General features: G+C 36.4%; 1 protein-coding gene across 1 annotated transcript; it reads left to right on the plus strand.

The window, feature by feature from the left end:
• The first annotated feature begins 16,259 nt into the window (after positions 1-16,259).
• gm2a (ganglioside GM2 activator) lies at positions 16,260-19,329 on the plus strand. The gene is made up of 4 exons (XM_079838532.1): positions 16,260-16,659; positions 16,743-16,895; positions 18,428-18,610; positions 18,711-19,329. Exons 1-4 carry the CDS (start codon positions 16,555-16,557, stop codon positions 18,864-18,866), a joined length of 597 nt encoding a protein of 198 aa, XP_079694658.1. The 5' UTR covers positions 16,260-16,554; the 3' UTR covers positions 18,867-19,329.
• The last annotated feature ends 709 nt before the right edge of the window (positions 19,330-20,038 follow it).

Consider the following 20,038-nt stretch of genomic DNA (forward strand, 5'->3'; position numbering starts at 1 on the left):
ACAATAAAAGTTTAGCCTGACAAGCCAGACCCACATCAAGATGTTGGGTCTGGGAACTCACCATTGGCAGGGCTCAATCCGATGGGCGGGATAAACGGTTGTCTTTCAAATTCCCTCTGCATGCAATAGGATAGCGCTACAACCAACCAGAGCAACGAAGAAGGTGAAGCGGAGCTAGTTGAAAGATTAAACTTTTGCTGTATCCAGTCGGCAAAACTCAGAACACATCTTGCTTTCTTAAGAATGAATTCAGTGCGGTTCTTTGTTCTTTTCTCAAAGAAAAGCTTAACTCCAAGTCTTCCAGAGTCGCAGCCAAAGCCGATTCGAAAGACCGCTGTTCGCCAGCTTCTTTGTTTATGAGTAGCACGAGGAACTGCGTCAGGAACAACTGTTTAGTAAAGCAATGCTATTCTGATGCTTTTGATTGGTTCTCTTATTTGAATTTGCAGCACGTCTGCCAATTACGTCAATCCACATTGCCACTGAAAGCTTTAGGCTACAACCTTTCCTGTAGCTCAAACAGTAGAGCATGGCGCTAGCAACGCCAAGGTCATGGGTTCGATTCCCAGGGAAAGAAAGAACTGACAAAATGTAAAATGTGTATCTTGAATGCAATGTAAGTCGCTTTGGATAAAAAGCGTCTGCCAAATGCATAAATGTAAATGTAAATGTAAACCTTTCTGAGAGCCACCATAGCAAGTGATAAAAAAGCATTTCAGTGCTGGAAATTTAAAAGTAATCAAAAAGTAATCAGTTACATTACTTTAATAAAGTAGCTGAAATATTTACACTACTCATTACATTTTAAATAGGGTAACTTGTAATCTGTTACCTATTACATTTCCAAAGTAACCTTCCCAACACTGCGTGTACATTTCCAAAAGGTCACCAATATTTTGACCTTTTCTGGACACATTTCTGAGCAAAAAACTGCAGAGACCGCAGAGTTTGGATGCACATATGTCATGCTTGCTGCCTCTGTTACAGGAAGTCACATATTAAACGCAGAAAGTGCGGAGGATCACATGAAATCAGTTTAAGGGCTGAATGAGTTGTATAGTAAATTATCTGTTTTTATTCAAGTGATATTTTAATAATATTTTAATATGACTTTTTAAATTGGAATTTTTATATTTAATATAACTGAACAACAGGGAATCAAATAGCTCCTTAAAACTGCACATATCCAATTTTTGAATGTGTATGTTGCCTGAAGCATCAAGTCCTCTTATGAAAGCTTTTTTTATATAGTTTTTAAGGAAAACACTAATCGCCAATAACAGAAAATGGAAATAATTTGTCTTTGAATTTGAGTATATAAGGTACATCATCGCAAAACTATGATCATGACCCCGATGTGAAACAGAAGGGTCTATAATCATCCTATAAAACGGTTTATTGTTCAATAATGATTGTACATTTTTGTGCTTACTGGATGGCTCGATTCCCCCAATTAATAAAATAGATATCAAATATTTATTACAAGTTGAAATTTAATAACTGAAAAGAAAGAGACTCCAGAGTGCCACAAACATAAAACTAGCACTAGGAAATTGGTTGCCAACAATCAAATATACACCATTTCATCATTACATTTGACCACAGAATGCCACAAAAGACCAATCAGAATGAAGTATTTCAGAGATTTTTTAAATAGTAAAAAGCTATAAATATAAACAAAAAGTGCTTAGATGTGTTGACTGAGCAGAAAACCGGTTTCGCCAGCACCCGGATTTGCTTGATTTCATGGATTTGCATGGTAAATCTATAATCACAACCTGGTTTATTGTCATTTTATAATGTATTAGGTCACTTATATGCCCACATGCCTCTCTTTCAATCTCTTTCAGTGGCATCAGCATAGTACTAAATGACTGATGATCTTTTTGACATTTAAAGTCCACTGTCCTCTCAGCCATCCTTAATGCATAAAATATGGCAATGCTCCTGCTCCTTTTAAGCCTGAGGAAAGTGCCATTTTCCTCTGCTAAGGGAATAAGTGCTAAGACAAAGGCTTTGTTAAGGATTTGAGCTCTGCTTGTTGTGACAACTAGTTCAGCTGCAGATAGTCAGAGCGGCGAAGAGTGTTGAGATGAGATTAAATGGTTGTGTTGTTTTCATTTGGAACAAAGACCTTTTTGAAGAACAAGTTGTCTGGATGTTCACACCAACAGAAGCTAAATGAAAGACTACTTTGTGTAACAAACAGATAATGGAGCATGCGGAGTGCTGCAGATATCTTTGTTTGAGAGCTTTTGGCCATGAACTACACTCCCACTCACCCCACATATACACATACGTATACACAGGCCAAAGATCTGCCAGTAAATATTCAGCATTATCTATGGAGGAGAAACCTGGATCTTCAACATCCTTGAAACCTTTCCATTCCACAAAAGGTCCTTTATAGTGGAAAAGGTGATTTGTTTTTAAAGAACTGTTCACTGAACGGTTATTTGGGGAACCCAAAATGGTTAACTGTTGTGAAAAGGGCCCCTGTTATGCTATTTTAACGGTTCCTAATATTGTTTTGTTCTCCTACAATATGTTTATATGAATCCAAGGTAAAAAAAAACAAACAAAAAAAACACATTTTCTCATAACTCACCGTGTCTGAAACAATTTGATAAGGGTTCTGTCTCTCTAAAGTCCTCCTTTTCAAGAGCCTACTCTGCTCTGATTGGTCATATGGTCCAGTCTATTGTGATTGGTCTACTGCTTAGAGTGCATGTCAGAAACCAACCGGCCATATGAATTTCAGCTTCCACAGCACTTGATACACGTGATACAAACAGTAACGACGGCATTGGTTTTACCATATCAATTATGAGTCCTCGTGCTTTGGAAGTACATGGAAAGTGGATTTGCCACCGGCATCTTTTGACATGTCAACAACACGAACCAAACAGTGTTTGTGGGCGGGTCAAAGTAGATGTTGTTCACAGGCAACCAATGAAGACCATAGGCTGGCATTATGCAAACATGTTTCAACGTAAGCTCCTGCAGGAAGTAAGACTGGAATTACTGACAACTGAGTACTTTTTTTGAGAGACAATAACTCCATGCACTTTGATCTTAGAAACTTTGCAGACCTTTTACATTCACAAACTGAATTCAGGGGGCCGGTTACCACAACTTAAATAAATGCATGGTTGCAAGTAAATGTGTTGTTGTAATTAAACCTTGTAATTAAACCTTTTAAGTTGCAAATATAACTTAATATTGTCTGTAATTTAAACAAAAATTTCTGCATTAACTGTTTTTTTTTTTTTTATTATTAGGTTGAAGTACAACCCCAAATCAGAAAAAGTTGGGACAGTATGGAAAACGCAAATAAAAAAAAAAGGAAGTGATTTCTAAATTTACTTTGACAATATGAACACAAAATATTTCATGTTTTGTCTGGTCAACTTCATGTAATTTGTAAATATGCATCCTTTCCTGTCATTCAGACCTGCAACACATTTAAAAAAAAAGTTTTTTAAGCAATTTAGGGCTAGTAATGAGGTAAAATCTGTTTCAAATGTGATTTGAAACAGGTGATGTCAACAGGTGATTGTAATTATGATTTGGTACAAAAGCAGCATCCAAGAAAGGTCTAATCCTTTAAGAGCAAAGATGGGCAGAGGATCGCCAGTTTGCCAACAAATACGTGAGAAAATTATTGAAATGTTTAAAAACAATGTTCCTCAAAGAAAGATAGGAAGAGATTTGGATATTTCACATTCAACAGTGCATAACATAATTAAAAGATTCAAGGAATCTGGAGGAATTTCAGTGCGTAAAGGACAAGGGCGCAAGCCTAAGCTGAACAACCGTGATCGCCGATCCCTCAGGCGGCACTGCATCAAGAATCGTCATTCATCTATAAGCGATATCACCACATGGGCTCAGGACTACTTTGGCAAACCTTTGTCAAGTACCACAATACGTAGTTACATCCACAAATGCCAGTTAAAACTGTACTGTGCCAAAAGGAAGCCCTATGTTAACAGTGTCCAGAAGCGCCGTCGACTTCTCTGGGCTCGGAGGCATCTGGGATGGACCATCACACAGTGGAAACGTGTACTGTGGTCAGATGAATCAGTATTTCAGGTATTTTTTGGGAGGAATGGACGCCGTGTGCTCCGGACCAAAGAAGAAAAGGATCATCCAGACTGTTACCAGCAACAAGTCCAAAAGCCAGGGTCTGTCATGGTATGGGGTTGTGTCAGTACCCTTGGCAAAGGTAACTTGCACTTCTGTGAAGGCACAATTAATGCTGAAAAGTACATAGAGATTTTGGAGCATAATATGCTGCCTTCAAGAAGACATCTTTTCCAGGGACGTCCATGTATATTTCAACAAGACAATGCAAAACCACATTCTGCACACATTACAAAGTCCTGGCTGCGGAGGAAGAGGGTACGGGTACTTGACTGGCCTGCCTGCAGTCCCGACCTGTCTCCAATAGAGAATGTGTGGCGCATTTTGAAGCGCAAAATGCGACAACGAAGACCCTGTACTGTTGCCCACCTTAAGACTTGTTTGCAGGAAGAATGGGACAAAATTACACCTGAAACACTTCATCACTTGGTGACTTCAGTCCCTAAACGTCTTTTAAGTGTTGTGAAAAGGAATGGCAACATTACAAAGTGGTAAATGCTTTACTGTCCCAACTTTTTTTGAAATGTGTTTCAGGTCTGAATGACAGGAAAGGATGCATATATACAAATGACATGAAGTTGACCAGACAAAACATGAAATATTTTGTGTTCATATTGTCTGCAATGAAATACAAAGTAAAGTGAAGTCAAAGTAAATTTAGAAATCACTTTGTTTTCCATACTGTCCCAACTTTTTCTGATTTGGGGTTGTAACTTAATTAAATTATTTTGATAACTTCGGAAGTTAGGCAGTGGATTTCTAGTTCTTTAGTGAAGGGAAAGACCTGTTAGTGTTCAATGCTCTAATGTTTGACATTTAAAAGAGTTTCTGTAATGTTGAAGTTTTTGTGGTTACCATTGTGATGAAGAGTAGATGAAGGCAAACACTACATTGACTCTATAATGACTGTGCTAATGCCAGTGACAAGTAATATCTTACTTGTTCATTAAATATACATGTTAAATAAGTAATGTTAGCATGTGCTACACTGTAAAAAAAAATCAGGTCTCCAATTGAAGATTTTCTAGTGACCGATCACATCAAAATTGTTCATTTGGCCAAATTGAATTTCTGTGAATTGATGCAATTTAATTCACAGAAATTAAATTTGGCCAACTAAAAAATGTAGATGTGATCGGTCACTAGAACATTTTCAATTGGAGACTTGATTTTTTTACAGTGTATGATAGCTCTCGATTTGAACTGAAATAGAAAAGATTAATTGGTTCCAGCCTTACAACTCTGGTAGTTGAAGCGACTTAATTTTTTTGAGTAATCAACTTAAAAATGTGTGTTTATGCTACAAATTATTAAACTCCTCTAACTTGATGTAGCTTGTTGGTTGAATGTAAATTCACTCAAAGGTGTCATAACTGTTGGGTTAATTGTTTTGTTTTTTTTGAGCCAACATTATTTTTTAGAGTGATAACCCGTTTTATTAAAGGTAATAATAAAATATGTCACTTTAAGAGTGTAGGATACAGAGGAACAAATGAAGGACAAGATAACTAGGCTTTACTATCCCATTGAGTTTCCATACTGAATAACAGCTGCTATGGATATGCATTGTTAAGCAGCAAATGACAAAACTGTACTATAGGACTTGACAAACGGGCACCCGTACAACTGTGGGCTAGTTATGATAAATGTTTAAACAGACTACAGCAAAGATTTCCTCTTTTTGGACGGGGTGTATTTTACACAACCTTTCACCCAGTCTTTAATTCAACTGTTGAGCATGTTCTTCTATTACAGTATTAGTTTCTCTCTCAGGCTTTGCCTCAGCAAGTCTGCTTTTGCATTTACTGCAGTTGCTCAATGACGCTTCAGGCACAGCTTAGAATTGGCAAAGGCTTCCACAGGGTTCAGAGTTGTCTCGATCTTACCACCCTTGAAGCGTTTGAATCTAACCCAAAACACCAACAGAAATAACTGACTGATTGAAGTCAGCTGCCCCACTGCAGATAAGGATTTTGTTGTACTACTCGTTTAAAGTAATGAACTTTTAGAATGCAAAGGTTTACACATACCATGTTACAGATTACTACTGCTGCTTTATGATAATAAGACCAAATGTAGACATGTGAAAGAAATATTTCTGCTGTATCATTCTAGACAAACACTTTTCTTGATTTACGTGATCAACCGTTATTGATTTTTTTAGAACCGATGCCGATACCGATAATTTTTGTTTTTATGTGCCCGATAACCGATATACAGAACCGATATTTTAAAAAAAATAGCATTGCTGTTTAATGTAGCTTAATACTCCCAGTTGAGCTGAACTAGGTTGTAGTGTAGAAAACATTCTTTCAGCATTCTGCCCCATAAGCCTGTTTCGTTGGATAATGTTAAATAACTGAATAATATTCTCTGGAATATTGGAATATAACAAACAAAACATCGTATTTTATTGCATTTCTCAAATGGTATGTTAAGTTATCAGAATTATTAATGTTTTTGTCGTTCTAGATTATGAAATATCTGCTGACAAACTGATGTTTATCTATATGCATTTACACTACTCAAACTGCGATCGTTCGCAGAGTTAATAAATAATAATATCCATAGAGTTGTTTACTTCGATGTTTATTAGCGAATTAATGGTTAAATAAATGTGTATATAATTAATTACGGTGTTTTAAACAAGTGAATCTTGTTAAAAGTTATATGCGGTGGCCGTGGAGCATTTCCTGAGCATCAACCCGCTGCGTGAACAGCAAAATACAGACGACTTCACTAGAATTACGAGCATTGACAACAGAGAGAGAATTAAATTCAGCGCTTTTATTTCCAACATGTGCTCATTCATAGCTGTATTATTTAATTCAAGCAAAATTGCATCTGTATTTGGACAGGACTTGACAAGATTATTTTACGTGACTCGGTGAGCTTGTCTAAAAGAGAGACGAGCTCACGGAGGCATGTCAAATAATCCGTCAAATCCTGAATAAACTAGCTAGATTTCAGCCATTTATGTAACATCTAATTTGTGTATTAATGACTTATGTTAAATAAAGTTGACTAATTACAGCAAAGCAGGCAAGTATACTTTACCTGTGCACGCCGTTGTCTCGTCTCCCCATGTCTCGCCTCAGATGCGCTGTAATGGCGATCCTGCGCACAATTCTCAAAACACCCACAAGATGGCGCCGTTTATCGGTAAATCCGATATTATAAAACCGATATCCGATTATGGTAAAATGCTTAAATATCGGGGGAAATATCGGTAAATCGATATATCGGTTGATCACTACAAATAAGTAAGGTGAAAACTATAATATAAAGCATTTTGTTGAACTAGACTATAAGAATTGCCAGTAATTTACAGGATTAAAGAGTATTATTTTCCAATAAATGACTGTAGTCATTACTGTGAAATGTATTAATTTTAAAAATTATTGTTAATCAACAGCAAAATGATGATTTGATTGTTATGTTATAATAATGCTTCTCTGTGAGTTTGCTCGGTGGCTACTATGACACTTGTTGCACACTGCAGTAAGCTCGATTGATATTAGACATCATGGTAAAACATGGTACTCGCTGTAAATCAAGAAACCGAGATTTAAACACTTAGACTAACAGTGATGATAGATACAAGAGAAGTCCTACAGTGAAATTACTGTGAAAGTCATGCAATTATTAACCTGGAATATCCTGTAATTTCACACTAACATGTTTAACAGTGTACATAAATGTATGAATAGCACATGCACCATTATTCAAAAATGTGTCGTGTCAGTGATATTTTTTTTTTTTTTAAACATTGATTCAGCAATTAAATTGATCAAAAGTGAGAGTAAAGTTGTTGCAAATATTTTTTTTATTATTTTAAACAAAGGCTATTCTTTTGAACTTCCTATTCCTTAAAGAATCCTGAAAAAAATATATAATAATACATTTTTCTTGAGCATCAAATCATCATATTAGAATGATTTCTGAAGGATCATTGACACTTAAGACTGGAATAGTGGTGTTGAAAATTCATCTTTGCCATCACAGGAATAACTTACATTTTAAATAAGAAACAGCTATTTAAATTGTAATAATATACTGTATTTTTAATCAAATAAATGCCGCCTTAGTGAGCAAAAGAGACTTCTTTTGACTCTACCAATTTGACTCTAAACTTTTGAAGTAGTGTAAAGTAATGCTCTCAAATAACAGTTTGTAGACAAATGCGGTTATTCAGCCAAAATCCTATTTTTCTTTATAAAATAAAATTGTGTTTTATATGTAGGGACTAGCAAAGCTCCATAGTAAGAGTGCTGCTTGTGTAGTCAGGTTTACGGTCAATTATGTGGTTTGTGCTACAAAATTGAGTTGTAAAATAAATACAATCCAAGAAAGGCTAGATCAAGCAGATAGGAGAAACACTGAACAATAAGAAAATCTAGTGCAGAAATGACACCTCACACAGGAGTGGCATTTCTCTTATGAGTATGTTGGATTTACTCTATGAGGATACTGACTGGCATTTAGAAATGTCAGCTATATTTCACAAGCAGCACACAAAGTCTCTAGAAAGCTGCAGCACGGATTGTGAACACAGATTTTACTCAAGGAGACATTCCTGGGCTGGAATGTATTGTCCTGTTCTCATCTGAAATGGCAAAAAAGTGTGCAAGTGTCCTTGGTTTACCTTAAAGGGATAGTTGATGAAGAAATGAAAATGAAAAAAATGAAAATTCTGTCATCCTTTACTCACCCTCAAGTTGTTCCAAACCTGTATGAGTTTCTTTGTTCTGCTGAACGCAAAAGAAGAGATTTTGAAGAGTGTTTGTAACAAGGCAGATAGAGCAACCATTGACTACCATAGTATTTCTTTCCCTACTATGGTAGTCAATGGTTGCTCTATCTGCTTGGTCACCAACATTCTTCAAAATCTCTTCTTTTGTGTTCAGCAGAACAAAGAAACTCATACAGGTTTGGAACAACTTGAGGGCGAGTAAATGATGACAGAATTTTCATTTTTGGGTGAACTATACCTTTAACGCAAAAATCAACCCATTAAAGGCGCCTGCATATCCTCGCAGCTATGAAATGTAAAAGAAACTCTGGCAAGTAAAAAGATGTTTTGTCAGGGAACCTGGTGTATTATGTTATGAAAGTATTGTCATGCACGAGTTCACCTGAATGCAAGGCCGAGTGAAACCTTCATTCATTCCTGTTCCTACAGGGTACATCTGTGCGAGTTATGGGGTAACATTACCACCCTGGGAGATGTGCGTATTGTTTGTCTGACGTAGAGAGAGAGATGCTGGCTATTTGTCAAGTTTGAGTGTATTGGACAATCTACTATCTGTGATGATATGATGGGCCACAGTGTGTATACATAACAGATTGATTTAATGGAGCGAATCTTGGGTTTTCCCCTTTGTTAACATACTGAATGATGTTGTGTGAAAACATTTTTGAGCAATTCAAAATATAATTTCTTTGTTTTTGAGTATTCTACAAATTTAGTAAAATGGAGTTTGGCAAATATGTCTATTAGTTTGCATAATCAGATGCTAAATGATTAAATCTTGTGCAAAAGTCACTGCCTCTCTTGCCTTTTAGTGAGCTACATAACTATGAAAAGACTAATTTACACACGCTCTATAGTATGAAGTTGACAACTTGTCATAAATCACAAAACTGCAAAGAGCCACAGTAAGGTTTTCCAAATGACTTAGCTGATGCACATATATTTCTCAATAAGATGAGAAAAATCAATACAGGAACAAAGAATGTGCATGCTCACACGCAATACAAGATGCACTTACGTGCCAGCCATTCAGCTTGTTTGTAAAAATACGGATGCACCCTCATCTCACAATGTTCTGTAAGCAGCATTCCCTGGCAAAATATTACAACAACCAACAGCACTTTCAATCATTATAGTGACAGAGGCTTATCTCCTGTTAGATAAACACGCCATATCTCCGAGCTTTTGATCTCTAACTACATATGAAAATCAAAAATGGCATGTGTTGTCAAGTGCTCTACTTGTTACTATTTAAAGGGATAGTTCACCCAAAAATTCTGTCATCATTTACTCGCCCTCGATTTTAATTTCTTTGTTCTGTTGAACACAAAAGAAGATATTTTGAAGAATGTTGGTGATCAAACAGTTGATGGATCTCACTGACTTCGAAAGTATTTTTTTTCCTATGGAAGTCAATGTCAACTGTCTGTTTACCAATATTCTTCAGAATATCTTCTTTTGTGTTCAACAGAACAAAGAAACTCATACAGGTTTGGAACAAATTGAGGGCGAGTAAATGACAGAATATTCATTTATGGGTGAACTATCCGTTTAAGGGGACACTTTTGCTATGGAGAAACCTTTTTTAAATAGGAAATGTTGATGAAAGAATAAATAATAAATTACAAATGAGAATAAAGACAGATATATAAAATACATGAAATTAATTCTAAGCACAATATTTCTGTCACATTATGCTTTCTAAAGGATCATGTGACGCTAAAGACTGGAGTAATGGCTGCTGTAAAATCAGCGTTGCCATCACAGGAATATATTACATTAAAAAGTAGAAAACAGTTATTTTAATTTGTAATAATATTTCACAATATTACTGTTATTACTGTATTGTTGATCAAATAAATGCAGCCTTTGTGAGCATGAGACTTGTTTCAAAACATTACAAAAAAATTATTATTCCAAACTTTAGACTAGTAGTGTATAACATATACTTATTTAAAGGGTTAGTTCACCCAAAAATGAAAATTCTGTCATTAATTACTTACCCTCATGTCGTTCGACACCCGTAAGACCTTCGGAACACAAATTAAGATATTTTAGTTGAAATCCAAGGGCTCAGAAAGGCCTCCATTGGCACAATGCACTTAATCTCAAGACCCATAAAAGGTACTAAAGACGTTGTTACAAAGTCCATCTCACTACAGTGGTTCTACAATAACTTTATGAATCGGCGAGAATAGTTTTTGTGCACAAAAAACCCCTAAATAACGACTTATATTGTGATGACCGATTTCAAAACATTGCATCATGAAGCTTCGAAGCGTTATCAGTGAGTTGATTCAGCGGTTTGAATCGCCAAAGTCACGTGATTTCAGCAGTTTGGCGGTTTGACACACGATCCGAATCATGATTCGACTCGCTGATTCATAACGCTTCGAAGCTTCATGATGCATTGTTTTGAAATCGGTCATCACTATGTAAGTCGTTATTTAGGTTTTTTTTGCGCACAAAAACTATTCTCGCCGATTCATGAAGTTATTGTAGAACCACTGTAGTGAGATGGACTTTGTAACGACGTCTTTAATACCTTTTATGGGTCTTGAGAGTAAGTGCAGTGTGCCAATGGAGCCCTTTCTTAGCCCTCGGAACAAAAATATCTTCATTTGTGTTCCGAAGATGAACGGAGGTCTTACGGGTGTCGAACGACATGAGGGTAAGTAATTAATGACAGAATTTTCATTTTTGGGTGAACTAACCCTTTAAGATTATAATTATAATATGTAATTAATTAAATAACTAGGATTATTTTCCTGCTTATCAAATTACAACTTTGTGTGTTCAGAGTTCACATTCGTCAACATGAGCTATGTGCATTTAAACTCTTTTCACACCTCATGTCAAGTGAATTGACATATTTGGTTGTATATAATGTATATAGCTCGTTTTTAAGTACAGTTCATGACCTTTGAGCACACTGACAAATCCCTGGGCGAGTATGTAATTTGATAAACTGTGATTTTCTCCAACACCGTTAAAGACTGTATGAACAATGCTGTGTTTGAATAGCACACCGTACCTTTAGATCTAAACATTGGGTGAGTATTTGGCACATATGGGCTGGCATTTACCTGCAGGCACATGCAGGGAGATTAATGGTGACTCATGCACTCATCATATGGCCTGTGAATACAAGTGTTCTATCAAATAAAACCTGAAAGCCTGATTAATGGACACTTTCATGATTCACGACAGAAGTAACACATACTGACATGGAAGATTATACAGCCTTATTTTGCTCATGAAATGATTGTAGGATGCACTTTTGCACAGGAATTTCTCCCATAAAACTATTCAGCTTTAAAATGTGTGCATTGGTGGCTAATGCTATACATATATATATCATACAGAATTTATGTCAGTGACTGTGGTTTAGAAAATGTATGGTCTTATTTATAAGGGTAACATTTTATTTTGATGGTCCACTTTAGACATTCTACTAAAGTAACTTTGCAACTACATGTGAACTACCAGTCATTAGATAGAGTATTGGTAGACTGTCTGCTTAAAGAGATAGTTCACCCAAAAATGAAAATGCTGTCATTATTTACTCACCCTCAAGTTGTTCCAAACCTGTATGAATTTCTTTGTTCTGCTGAACACGGAAGAAGATATATTGAAGAATGTCGGTAACCAAGCAGTTGATGGATCTCTCTAACTTGCATAGTATTTTTTCCCTATGGAAGTCAATGGGGTGCATCAACTGTTTAGTTCCCCATATTCTTTAAAAATGTCATCTTCTGTGTTCAGAACAAAGAAATTCATACAGGTTTGGAACAACTTGAGGGTGAGTAATGACAGAATTTTCATTTTTGGGTGAACTATCCCTTTAATATCGGCTAACACTTTATTTTGATGGTCCACTTTAAGACATTCTATAAGTGACTTTGCAACTACATGTGAACTACCATTAGAGTATTAGACTATCTGCTTAATATCTGCTAACACTTGGATGGTCCCCCAAAAGACATTCTACCGACTAGAAGTAACTTTGCAACTACAAACCCTAACCTAACTAGCAGTCTAATACTCTAATGAGAGTTAGTTGGCATTTAGTTGCAAACTTATAGTAGTTATAGTAGAATGTCTAAAGTGGACCATCATGACACTGAAGCAAAAATACAAGATCTCCATCTTGTGGCCACAGAAATGATAACAACAAAAGAAGGCAACTCAATCCCTCATCAACTGAATTTCAGCATTACTTCAAAAATAAACAATTGTTATTTAAATGAAAATCAGCATAGAAAACAAAGGAAAATCAGGGATTATATATGGCCTTGTAGCCAAAGGGGGAGAGACAGAACACAATTCAATCATCAACCCCTTTGAACATGGGCACTCTTTAAATACTTTTTGATTTAGGCACATTTAATTCAATAACATTATCAGACAATACACCACTTCAGACAAACTAATATAGATTTCTGAAAATTTGTCGAAAGGCCATCTAGAAGGCAGCTGATGGTAACTTTGACACAACAGCCAAGCCCCAAAGCAAGACTTAGTGTTTTATAAAAACACTTAAAAAGCTCTGTACAAAGAGTGCTGTCAGTCTACAGAAACAAATATGTTTTTAATATGTCTAGCAAAGATTTTGATCTGTTCCATCTCATTCCATCTGTGCAAAGGATACAATACAATGTCAATTTTTGAGTAATAAGTTAATTGGAAGAGAAATCTCTACCCATTCGTCTTTTTAGTAAATAAAACTACAATGCAACTTTCTATATTTAATATGAGTCAATGCAAAAACATATATTAAACAGAAGCCACTTTTGCTATCTGGTATTGCTAGAAATGAACATGAGGAAAACTCAAAATCTAAAATTCCAGAACAATAGGTGTGACACAGAAAATAAAAAAACGGGGATAGTAAACCCAAAAATGAAAATTCTGTCAGTATTCACTCACCCTCATGTTGTTCTAAACCCGTTCATCTTCAGAAAACAAATGAAGATCTTTTTGAGAAAATCTAAGAGATTTCTGTCCCTCCATTGACAGCTACGCAACAACCACTTCAACCACTTCACAAACTTTATAAAGAGGTCGTAAAACTAATCCATTGAAATTGAGCAGTTTAGTTCAAATTTTATGAAGTGGCTCGATTGCTTTATATGATGAACAGATTGAATTTAAATAACATTGATCAGCCAATAACATAAACATTGAACAGCAAACATAAACAGAAGCTCAACAGAACTTGCTTGATGCGGAAGAACAAACCTCTTGTGGAAGCTCTCTACTGCGTAACACAAGAAAACCTCATTGGTTCTTGCAGAGGCTCAAACGTGCTGCGTAACACATGAGAATGAACCTCATTGGTTCTTGCAGAAGCTCAAACATGCTGCGTAACACGAGAATAAACCTCGTTGGTTCTTGCAGAAGATCAAATGTGCTGCGTAACACGAGAATTAACCTCATTGGTTCTTGCAGAAACTCAAACGTGCTGCGTAACACACGAGAATGAACCTCATTGGTCCTTGCTGAAGCTCAAACGTGCTGCGTAACACACGAGAATGAACCTCATTGGTCCTTGCAAAAGCTCAAACGTGCTGCGTAACACACGAGAATGAACCTCATTGGATCTTGCTGAAGCTCAAACGTGCTGCGTAACACACGAGAATGAACCTCATTGTTTCTTGCAAAAGCTCAAACGTGCTGCGTAACACACGAGAATGAACCTCATTGGTTCTTGCTGAAGCTCAAACATGCTGCGTAACACACGAGAATAAACCTCATTGGTTCTTGCAAAAGCTCAAACGTGCTGCGTAACACGAGAATTAACCTCATTGGTTCTTGCAGAAACTCAAACGTGCTGCGTAACATGAGAATTAACCTCATTGGTTCTTGCAGAAACTCAAACGTGCTGCGTAACACACGAGAATGAACCTCATTGGTTCTTGCTGAAGCTCAAACGTGCTGCGTAACACACGAGAATGAACCTCATTGTTCCTTGCAAAAGCTCAAACGTGCTGCGTAACACGAGAATGAACCTCATTGGATCTTGCTGAAGCTCAAACGTGCTGCGTAACAAACGAGAATGAACCTCATTGTTTCTTGCAAAAGCTCTAACGTGCTGCGTAACACACGAGAATGAACCTCATTGTTTCTTGCAAAAGCTCTAACGTGCTGCGTAACACACGAGAATGAACCTCATTGGATCTTGCTGAAGCTCAAATGTGCTGCGTAACAAGAGAATTAACCTCATTGGTTCTTGCAGAAACTCAAACGTGCTGCGTAACACGAGAATTAACCTCATTGGATCTTGCTGAAGCTCAAACGTGCTGTGTAACACAAGAATAAACCTCATTGGTTCTTGCTGAAGCTCAAACGTGCTGTGTAACGCGAGAATGAACCTCATTGGTTCTTGCTGAAGCTCAAATGTGATGCGTAACTCACAAGAATGAACCTCATTGGATCTTGCTGAAGCTCTCGTGCTGTGTAACATGACAATGAACCTCATTGGTTCTTGCAGAAGCTCAAACGTGCTGCGTAACACACGAGAATGAACCTCATTGGTTCTTGCTGAAGCTCAAATGTGATGCGTAACACACGAGAATGAACCTCATTGGATCTTGCTGAAGCTCACGTGCTGTGTAACACGAGAATGATCCTCATTGGTTCTTGCAGAAGGTCAAACGTGCTGCGTAACACACGAGAATGAACCTCATTGGTTCTTGCACATCAACCGTACATGCTTGAGCTTACCACAACTGATGTGTGAGTTGATGAATGTTTATATATCTGAAAAAAAAGCCTATTCAATCTGTTCATCATACTAAAGCGATCGAGTTTCTTCAGAAAATTTGGACTAAACTTCTCAATATTTTACGACCTCTTTATTAACTTTTTGAAGCGTCAAAGTGGTAGTTGCGTAGCTGTCAATGGAGGGACAGGAGTTCTCAGATTTTTACTAAAAGATCATTTGTGTTTAGAAGAAACTTTTACGTAGCCTAAGTAATGCCTGACATAATTTTTTTTTGTTGGGTGAACTTAAAATTATGAATATAACAAAATATTTGTATTATATACTCACCGGAGAATGGCCTTGTTGAACTCATGGCGGTGATATGGAAGTTCTTTCAGATCTAAGATTTAATTAGGCCTACCCCATTTCATAAATATTTTCATATCTGCCAGTGTTGACAAAACTGTTTCTGCGTGGCACTTTTTATAGGTCAAATGCTGTAAACTACCAACAAAGCACTTGGGTAAAAATGTCCTTTTCTTTGAAAGTTTCAATAAGTTGTTTTCGTTTTGTGGTTTATGTCTCTGCTAAACATGTTTGCTAATGGACTGCTCTTATTCCTCCTGCCTTTAGAGGTCGCAATAACACTGTAGCAGGAGACATGCGGAAAGAATAATCGTGGCAAAACATTTAAATACCTAAATACCACAACATACTCACATGACACACACACACGCACGCACGCAGGCACTCGCACTGATAGTTCCTGAAGTGAAGCTTTGAATAGTTTACAACGCACTTTATTGTCTTGTTGTTTTGTCAGGTACCGTTAAGTCACATCTTGTTGTGCAGTGCCTGTTTTTGGGCATGGTCGCTTGTGGTTTTGTAAAGCTCTCTTGTTAAACAAAATCCAAAGTTATACTTCGTGTTTTTGACTCTACCGTCCAAAATGAAAGGCTGCGTTTCCGTGTTAATCGTTCTTTTCGCTGCAAACTGTTTTTTGGTGGAAGGCACGAGCCACTTGCTCAGCAGGAAAATCTCTAAATTAACCACGGTAAGAGTGAAATAATCTGATCAGACTATATGAGAGACTATAGTTTCTGTTCTTTAATTTGTTAATTTTTTATCATTGAACAGGTGTTGGGTTTCTCTTGGCAAAACTGCGGTATACCAAATGATCCTGCACAATTGAAGACTCTTAATGTATCTCCAGATCCCATTCACATTCCAGGACAGTTAACAGCAGAAGTGTCAGGCACAACGTCAGTAGAGCTGGCATCTCCTCTCTCTGTAAGTTAAGGGAAAATATGGTTATATATAGAAAGACTAAATACACTGAATTTTTAGACCCAGAATTGCCTGTTTTTAGAGGGCTTTTTAGTGAATATCTCTAAAAGCATTTGTCTGTGTAGATATTTCTGAGAGACTTTCTGTAGGATTTTCAGAAATGCCAGAAGGCATAACAACTTCCTCTTCTTGGTTAAAAAATGTATCCTCCATAATTTGTTGGTGGAAAGAGGATCTACATGCATTGTTTTGTGATTAACATTTGTATTCAATTTTCCCCCCCTTTATTTAAAAAGAAAATCCCAATAAAACTTATTACACTGCCAATTATTACATTTGTTTATACAAGTTGACCAAAAGTATTGTTAATATAAAAATTAAACCGTTAAAAGTTGGAGATACCCACATTATTTTTACACACACATTGCAACAAATCAGGAATAAATACATTTTTATAAAAATCACTTTGCAATATTATTCATAACATTAAGAAAATATGAATCACATGTTTCGATTAAAGGGCTAAATGAGCATTTATAATTAAGTTGTAAGCTAGTATGCATATGGAAAAAATTTGATAGTAGTGTTTTTGCTTCATTTCATAATTCCTGATTTCCAAAAATTTGTTGGCGAGATATTATGCTCCAAATACTACAAAGACATTAAATAAAAATAGAAAAATTAGGTATAGGACACCATATATCTTTACCTTGCACCATGAACCTCTGAATTCAGTTCAATTTCAGTTTCCTGGCCATTCTTGTGACCTAGTTCATGCCTTCTGGACTGCTAGAAAAATATTTGTTATGCCTGAACCTCTGTTGGGTGTCTTGTGACTATCACAAGAGGTAGTAAACCTCCATGGTAGTTTATGTCTTCATAATAAGGCATTGTTTTAAAGGGATAGTTCACCCCAAAATGAAAATGCTGTCATTTACTCCCCTTCATGTCGTTCCAAACCCATAAGACATTCATTCGTTTCCAGAACACAAATTAAGATCTTTTTAATGAAATCTGAGAGCTTTCTGTCCCTCCATTGACAGCCTAAGCAAATACCACTTTCAGAAAGTTAGTAAGGTTTAACCTTCATTTTATAAAGTGATGCAAGTGCTTTGTTTGCAAAAAATGTATTTACAAAATATTAATCTCCAATGAGCGTTTACAAGAGCACCACGATGCATGCATGTGTTGACGTGAGAGATCGGAGCTCAATATTGGAGATTGAATATTTGTAAATAGTTGCATCGTTTCGTGAAATTGAGGTTAAACCACTGGAGTCACATTAATTACTTTTATGATGTCTTTACTACCTTTCTGGGACTTGAAAATGGTAGTTGCGCAGACTGTCAATGGAGGGATAGAAATCTCTCAGATTTCATTAAAAAGATCAATTAATTAATCAATTAAATTTGTGTTCTGAAGATGAATGAAAGTCTTACGGATTTGGAATAACAAGTAATTGGGTAAGTAATTAATAAAACAAATTTGAGTGAACTAACCCTTCATTTCATGTTCACACTGTTCCCTTTTTTTAGGTAAACGTGACGTTGGAAAGAGAAGTAGCTGGATTGTGGGTGAAAATACCATGTCTGGATGAAATCGGAAGTTGTCATTATCCTGATATCTGTGACCTGCTCGATCAGCTCATCCCCCCAGGTCAGGACTGTCCTGAACCTCTGCATACGTACGGCCTGCCCTGCCACTGCCCATTCAAAGCTGTGAGTGTCTCCCGATTCATAAGATTTTATTGAACATGCAAGAACACAGAAGTTCATCATGCATTTTTGAGGCATAACATTGGTCATATCTTCTTCCCAGGGTGATTATTCTTTGCCGAAGTCAGATATCTACATACCAGATATTGACCTGCCTGGCTGGCTGACTAATGGCAATTACAAAGTACAGGGTGTTTTAGGAAGCTCTGAGAAAGAACTGGGATGCCTCAAAATCAGCTTCGCATTGCATTCCTCATAGTAACAACAATATCAAGCAGAGATCATTTACTGTTCTTTGACACTGGTTTTGGGTAAGAGACGAAACATTTCATGATGAATGGTAGTATGTGATTAATCTATAGAACTTTAAGTTTCTCCTTCATACATTTTTTGAATGTGAGCACATTTATTTTTAAGAAATCTAATTAAATTGTTTTTAAATGATTGGTAGAAGCTGTATGTGTTTCTACATCAGATTGCTTTACAGACCACTGGACAAGTTTGACCGCTCTAAGACTCATGGGTACTGAAAATCTTTAGATCATAAACTGCACTTTTTAGTTGTTGTTTTTTAATCAACGTGAATGTTTTAACTACTGATTTCCATCATGATTTATGTTGTTCTTTTGGTACTAATGAATTGTCAATGGGAACCTAAATCAGTTTTGTTTAAAAGGGACATTTTTTTGTTTTTGTTCTTAATAAACATTCAAACACAAGTTTTTGGTAGTTGTTTTACATGTTCTCATTGAGTCTGAAATTCTTTAACTTTTATATTTTTATATATAATATTAAACTTTGTGTAGTTACTGCACATTATTTTTTTATTTTTTTTCAGAAACAGCCCAGCAGCAACATGTTTTCATGCTGAACATGTTTGATAAAGAGTTCGTGTTGTGAAATGTGTACAGATTATTTTTTTTGTACACTTTTATTGTTGTAGATATCTTTTGAGTTTTCTTAACCCATTTAATCCCAAATTTTTCCCAGACACAAAAATATCCAAATCATGTGTCATTAGTATCCCTTTGAAACAATCAATCATCATTTTTTGAAATTTTCATGGAAAAGTGTGTGAAAAAGTGTTTTATGATCGGTCACAATTGTGACCGGTGGGATACTGTGTAGTATCAACCATTGTATTGATTTAATATAGGACAATTTGACCTGTGCAGCGTGTTTGTGTGTGTGTATGTTTTTTTTTGTGTGGGTGTGTGTGTGTGTGTGTGTGTGTGTGTGTGTGGAGATCAGACATCAGAGGAGACGTGACCATGTGTGAGTGTGTGTTTGTGTATGTGTTTCTGTGTGTGGAGATCAGACATCAGAGAAGACGTGACCGTGTGTGTGTGTGTGTGTGTGTGTGTGTGTAGATCAGACATCAGAGGAGACGTGTGTGTGTGTGTGTGTGTGTGTGTGTGTGTGTGTGTGGAG

This window comes from Gobio gobio (genome assembly GCF_949357685.1).
Source record: "Gobio gobio genome assembly, chromosome: 16".
Taxonomy (NCBI): domain Eukaryota; kingdom Metazoa; phylum Chordata; class Actinopteri; order Cypriniformes; family Gobionidae; genus Gobio; species Gobio gobio.

What these genes read in the sequence shown, in the direction of transcription:
- gm2a (XM_079838532.1), top strand. Translation starts at nt 16,555, where the DNA reads ATGAAAGGCTGCGTTTCCGTGTTAATCGTTCTTTTCGCTGCAAACTGT. An exon ending in AAATCTCTAAATTAACCACG is followed by an intron (nt 16,660 to 16,742) that starts GTAAGAGTGAAA and finishes ATCATTGAACAG; the next exon opens with GTGTTGGGTTTCTCTTGGCA. An exon ending in AGCTGGCATCTCCTCTCTCT is followed by an intron (nt 16,896 to 18,427) that starts GTAAGTTAAGGG and finishes CCCTTTTTTTAG; the next exon opens with GTAAACGTGACGTTGGAAAG.